We start from the raw sequence: 6,216 nt of genomic DNA, 5'->3' as shown, positions 1-6,216 counted from the left end.
CCTCTCTCTCTCTCTCTCTCTCTCTCTCTCTCTCTCTCTCTCTCTCTCTCTCTCTCCCTCTCTTTCTCCCTCTCAGTATCTCTCTATCTCTCTCTATCTCTCTCTGGGGAAAAATAATAAAAAGGCCCACCATGTTTACTGGACGTATTCCATACTCTTTCTTTCTTTTCATTCTCTCTCTTGTTCTCTTTTGTCCCTCTGTCTTATTGTGTGCATGCGGTGTCCAGGTGTGAGGAGAATTGCCTGAGCTGCGATGGCCCCGGGACGACCTGCGGCAAGTGCAAAGATGGCTACAACCTCATCAGCAGAACGTGCATCCTGAATGCAACCTGTAACAATGGTGAGTGTGTGAAAGCTTGTCGAGGGTCACACGAAGGCCTGAAATACACACACACACACTTTCAGACACACACACACACACACACACACACACACAAATAGCGGTGGTGACACATAACCCAACAGTTCTTTCTCTGGTGGGATGACAATACAGAAGACTGTGTGAATTGTGTGAATGCAGAACAGATTGGCGCGGGGTGCTAAAAATGTCATTGCTGCGACCCCTGTGTCACACTTAATCTCTTTCACCCTGAGTGAAGTAAGTGGTGGTTCTGAAAGGCCTGTAATTGCCATTAACAAGTTCTTTGAATTCTCTCTCGGAGCATCAAGTTGCATCCCAAATAGCACCCTATGGGCCCTGGTAATAATGTAGTGGACTATATAGGGAATAGGGTGCCATTTGGGAGCCAGATGCAGTACAGTAGCTACCGTAGCTCTTAGAAGCTGCTTTCAGCTTTCAGCTCTCACAGCCAGAACCAACTGCTTGGTCGTTATTGTAATAACTAGTTGGTATTTTTACCGCCATGTGAAAATGGACCATAACTGAACCGAGCAGAGGCATTTTCAATTGAATGGGCTTTGTCCCCTTTCTGAAGTGCAGGGTGGTGGTGGGGCTTTGGAGCTGGGGGTACTATTTCATACAGTAGGTATTCATAATGGATCGTGACAAGTGTCATTTTAGAAAAAGGCCATTTTATTCTCGCTAGGAAATGTAAATTAAAATTAACATTTGCGATGGTTGTCAAAGGTACCACGCGAACAATAGATTTGCTTGAAAAATAGGATCGTTTTTCTTTGATATGATATTCTCATAACAACATCACATTAAGATGGTTTGACGTTTTTAAGTTGGACGACATTCATATGACACGGTGATGATGGTATAGAATAAGATATTTAAAGGTAGTGTTAAAGTGTTGTATCCAGACATTGGTTTGCTTTCCCCCTGACTTACAGTAACACTCTACTGATGCCCTTTGGCTGTTGGGAGAGAGTCAGTCAGAGGGGAGTTGGGAGAGAGTTGGTTAGAAAGGGCAGTTGGGAGAGAGTTGGTTAGAGAGGGCAGTTGGGAGAGTTTGTTAGAAAGGGCAGTTGGGAGAGAGTTGGTTAGAAAGGGCAGTTGGGAGAGAGTTGGTTAGAGAGGGCAGTTGGGAGAGTTTGTTAGAAAGGGCAGTTGGGAGAGAGTTGGTTAGTTAGGGCAGTTGGGAGAAAGTTAGTCAGAGAGGAGAGTTGGGAGAGAGTTGGTCAGAGAGTATAGTTGGGAGAGAGTTGGTCAGAGAGGATAGTTGGGAGAGAGTTGGTCAGAGAGGGTAGTTGGGAGAGAGTTGTTCAGAGAGGATAGTTGTGAGGTTGCCATGTTCATGAGGTTGCCATGTTCATGAGGTTGCCATGTTCATGAGGTTGCCATGTTCATGAGGTTGCCATGTTGGCCCGCTTTATGTCTAGCCTGCCCTGGCATACCTGCCAGTTTCTGCATTCTACAACCCTAACGGCCCGTCCAAAAAGGCACCCTATTCCCTATGTATGGCACTACATAAGGCTCTGGTCAAAAGGTCAAAAGTAGTGCACTAAATAGGTAATAGGGTGCCATTTGGAACACAGATGTACATCACTGCCTTGGCAAGACAACAACAAGTTGTCTCCAGTGGAAAATGGCACCCAGGCTACTTTAACTGTATGTCTGTATTCTGAGGTAAAGAATGAATGACGAATAGTCTAGCTCTACCTCGCTAAGCCTTGCTAAGCCACTATCCGGGGGAAATAGAGCTGTAAAGTTGGATGTTTCTCATACTGTAGGTGGCTATCGAGACATCTTGTGAAATGTTTAATATTCTGTTTTTACAGGGGCGGAGTTCATCCAATTGGATGCACTCAGCAAGATATTGGAAACTTACCTATATAGGAATAGACGCACTGCCTTCCAGACTTGGGTTCAAATACAATTTGAAATCTTTCAAAAACGTTCAGCATTTGCTCTTGCCTGCCCGGTGTGCCAGATGGTCAGGGTTTACAGTTTTGGGACTATTCTATTGGTTGATTACACCAGGCAAGCTCAATCAAGCACAGATAAAGTATTTTAAATGATTATCGAATAGTATTTGAACCCATGTCTGCTGCCTTCTGCAAACCTCATAGCACTTTCACCAATACTTTTTTGAAAGAAACACCCCTACGTTTGTGCCTTTTAGGAAATGTTTCACGTTCAGATTCTCTCACAGTAAGTTTTAGTTACTTTCAGTTGTTGTGCCCCGCGGGGTGCTCGCTTGCTCGGGTCTCCAGGGGTGTTTCTCAATTGCGTCCCCCAGGATGTGGAGGAGGGGATGTGATTTGGGTTTGAAAGAGCAACTAGGGCCCATGGCTGCAGCTGTAGCAGCCTGTGAGCTATATAAGGGAGGGAGCGGGGAGAGAAAGGCTATGGGCCCTGGTCAAAAGTAGTGCACAACATAGTGAATAGGGTGCCAATTGGGGTGCACCGAAAGCATTGGCAGAGCAGCAATAACGTTGCTATGAGTAAACAGTGCCTCTGTATGGCCTCACCAGGGCCTCACCAAAGCTCCCATGGAGGTATGTAAGAGGGAACAGGGTTGGCCCGGGGTCTGGGGACCTATCTCTGGTTAACAGGCTTCTCTCTCTGCACCAGGGATTCTCTACAATGACCCAATTCCACCACGGGACTAGAAAACCCTGGGCCAGAGTAGAATTTAAGGTCAGGGAGAGAGAGGAGTGAGGCAGAGGGGTGGGGCGGGGGGGCATAGCAAGGTGAGAACTGATGTGGTAAAGGGGGAAGACGTGGAGAGGGCACGGAAAGGGTAGAATGGATGGATGTGGAGAAAGGGTGTAGTAGAGAAGGAGATCTAGAAGAGGAGGGGACAAGGAGTGGGCATGAGAAGGGCAGAAGGGAGGTAGCTGAGAGAGGAGAAAGGGGAGAGCGTAACAGTGGAGGGAGGAGAGGGGTGAGCGTAACAGTGGAGGGAGGAGAGGGGTGAGTGTAACAGTGGAGGGAGGAGAGGGGTGAGCGTAACAGTGGAGGGAGGAGAGGGGTGAGCGTAACAGTGGAGGGAGGAGAGGGGTGAGCGTAACAGTGGAGGGAGGAGAGGGGTGAGTGTAACAGTGGAGGGAGGAGAGGGGTGAGCGTAACAGTGGAGGGAGGAGAGGGGTGAGCGTAACAGTGGAGGGAGGAGAGGGGTGAGCATAACAGTGGAGGGAGGAGAGGGTTGAGCGTAACAGTGGAGGGAGGAGAGGGGTGAGCGTAACAGTGGAGGGAGGAGAGGGGTGAGTGTAACAGTGGAGGGAGGAGAGGGGTGAGCGTAACAGTGGAGGGAGGAGAGGGGTGAGCGTAACAGTGGAGGGAGGAGAGGGGTGAGCGTAACAGTGGAGGGAGGAGAGGGTTGAGCGTAACAGTGGAGGGAGGAGAGGGGGTGAGCGTAACAGTGGAGGGAGGAGAGGGGTGAGCGTAACAGTGGCGGGAGGAGAGGGGGTGAGCGTAACAGTGGAGGGAGGAGAGGGGTGAGCGTAACAGTGGAGGGAGGAGAGGGGTGAGCGTAACAGTGGAGGGAGGAGAGGGGTGAGCGTAACAGTGGAGGGAGGAGAGGGGGTGAGCGTAACAGTGGAGGGAGGAGAGGGGTGAGCATAACAGTGGAGGGAGGAGAGGGGTGAGTGTAACAGTGGAGGGAGGAGAGGGGTGAGCGTAACAGTGGCGGGAGGAGAGGGGTGAGCGTAACAGTGGAGGGAGGAGAGGGGTGAGCATAACAGTGGAGGGAGGAGAGGGGTGAGCGTAACAGTGGAGGGAGGAGAGGGGTGAGCATAACAGTGGAGGGAGGAGAGGGGTGAGCGTAACAGTGGAGGGAGGAGAGGGGTGAGCATAACAGTGGAGGGAGGAGAGGGGGTGAGCGTAACAGTGGAGGGAGGAGAGGGGTGAGCGTAACAGTGGAGGGAGGAGAGGGGTGAGTGTAACAGTGGAGGGGGGTGAGGAGAGGGGTGAGTGTAACAGTGGAGGGAGGAGAGGGGGTGAGTGTAACAGTGGAGGGGGTGAGGAGAGGGGTGAGTGTAACAGTGGAGGGAGGAGAGGGGTGAGTGTAACAGTGGAGGGGGTGAGGAGAGGGGTGAGTGTAACAGTGGAGGGGGTGAGGAGAGGGGTGAGTGTAACAGTGGAGGGGGTGAGGAGAGGGGGTGAGCGTAACAGTGGAGGGAGGAGAGGGGGTGAGTGTAACAGTGGAGGGGTGAGGAGAGGGGGTGAGTGTAACAGTGGAGGGAGGAGAGGGGTGAGTGTAACAGTGGCGGGAGGAGAGGGGTGAGTGTAACAGTGGAGGGAGGAGAGGGGTGAGCGTAACAGTGGAGGGAGGAGAGGGTTGAGTGTAACAGTGGAGGGAGGAGAGGGGTGAGTGTAACAGTGGAGGGGGTGAGGAGAGGGGTGAGTGTAACAGTGGAGGGAGGAGAGGGGTGAGTGTAACAGTGGAGGGAGGAGAGGGGTGAGCGTAACAGTGGAGGGAGGAGAGGGGTGAGTGTAACAGTGGAGGGAGGAGAGGGGTGAGCGTAACAGTGGAGGGAGGAGAGGGGTGAGTGTAACAGTGGAGGGAGGAGAGGGGTGAGTGTAACAGTGGAGGGAGGAGAGGGGTGAGCGTAACAGTGGAGGGAGGAGAGGGCGTTTTTGGGAAAGGGGATTTGTGTAGTAGTAAAGGGTTGGTGTAGTAGTAAAGGGTTGGCACAGGAAGTTTGTATAGGGGAAGGAAGGAAAGAGTGGAAGAGGACATAGCTGTGTGGATAATCTCTGAACAGGAAGTTTGTATAGGGGAAGGAAGGAAAGAGTGGAAGAGGACATAGCTGTGTGGATCATCTCTGAACAGGAAGTTTGTATAGGGGAAGGAAGGAAAGAGTGGAAAAGGACATAGCTGTGTGGATCATCTCTGAACAGGAAGTTTGTATAGGGGAAGGAAGGAAAGAGTGGAAGAGGACATAGCTGTGTGGATCATCTCTGAACAGGAAGTTTGTATAGGGGAAGGAAGGAAAGAGTGGAAGAGGACATAGCTGTGTGGATCATCTCTGAACGCTCCCCCCCCCTCCCCCCCATCTCTCTCTCTCATCTCTCTCTCTAGCCGACGAGGTGTTCTGTGAGATGGTAAAGTCCAACCGGCTGTGTGAAAAGAAGCTGTTTCGCCAGTTCTGCTGCAGAACCTGTCTGATGACCGGATGAGAACCCCAGAGAACCCGAAGTGTGGAACCTGGAGAGGAGCCCAGCGTGGAACCCACCACTTCCTCATCCGCTGTACATTTCCAAACTAGCTAATGTCTGTGTTTGAATTAAAAGAAAGAATGAATAGGCCTTCACCAGGGTTGGTGACCTCAACCCTGGAACACACACTATTCCTCCCATCAATTTTACCCCGCAAAGGGTAGACTTGATTTTCATACAATATATATTTTAAAGTTGTCTGTTTTATAAAAAACTACATACAGTATGTAACATGTATAAAATGTTTATTTTTTATTCCAAGGCTGCATCGTTGTAAAGTACGGTACTTTTTACGACTACACATGTTAGTCGATAATTCTCTGATTGAACCACTGTTTTTTGTAAGTGAATCGGTCACCTAAATAGTATGAACTGGTTGATAAAGAAACAGCATCACTCAAAATCGGGATCGTATTTATAAGGCACCAGATGGAATAAGACAAACTGAAACAGGGAGGGACTACTTGAACTTGTTTTCGTTTTCTGTTGTGTGCCCTACCGATTACAACCCGGATCAACTTTTTCATACTTAAGATACAAACTTCCTCACAAAAAAAAGGTCTATACTGTATAAGGCTTTTAGCTTTTTATAAAGAAATGTGTAAAACAATAAAATACTGTATACGGTTTTACATTTTAGCAGACGC

At 49.7% G+C, this 6,216-nt stretch overlaps 1 protein-coding gene across 1 annotated transcript in view; it reads left to right on the top strand.

Moving 5' to 3' along the window:
- Window positions 1-6,201, top strand: part of pcsk6 (proprotein convertase subtilisin/kexin type 6) — a 107,344-nt gene extending 101,143 nt beyond the window's left edge. The window contains exons 20-21 of the mRNA XM_045215898.1: window positions 228-340; window positions 5,433-6,201. Of these exons, the coding sequence (XP_045071833.1) occupies window positions 228-340; window positions 5,433-5,530 (211 nt within the window). The 3' untranslated portion in view covers window positions 5,531-6,201. The remainder of the gene's footprint in view (window positions 1-227; window positions 341-5,432) is intronic.
- The last annotated feature ends 15 nt before the right edge of the window (window positions 6,202-6,216 follow it).

This window comes from Coregonus clupeaformis, unplaced genomic scaffold (genome assembly GCF_020615455.1).
Source record: "Coregonus clupeaformis isolate EN_2021a unplaced genomic scaffold, ASM2061545v1 scaf0547, whole genome shotgun sequence".
In the NCBI taxonomy this organism is placed as follows: Eukaryota; Metazoa; Chordata; class Actinopteri; order Salmoniformes; family Salmonidae; genus Coregonus; species Coregonus clupeaformis.
The sequence above is the reverse complement of the archived record's forward strand: the minus strand, read 5'-3'. Positions and strand labels throughout refer to the sequence as shown.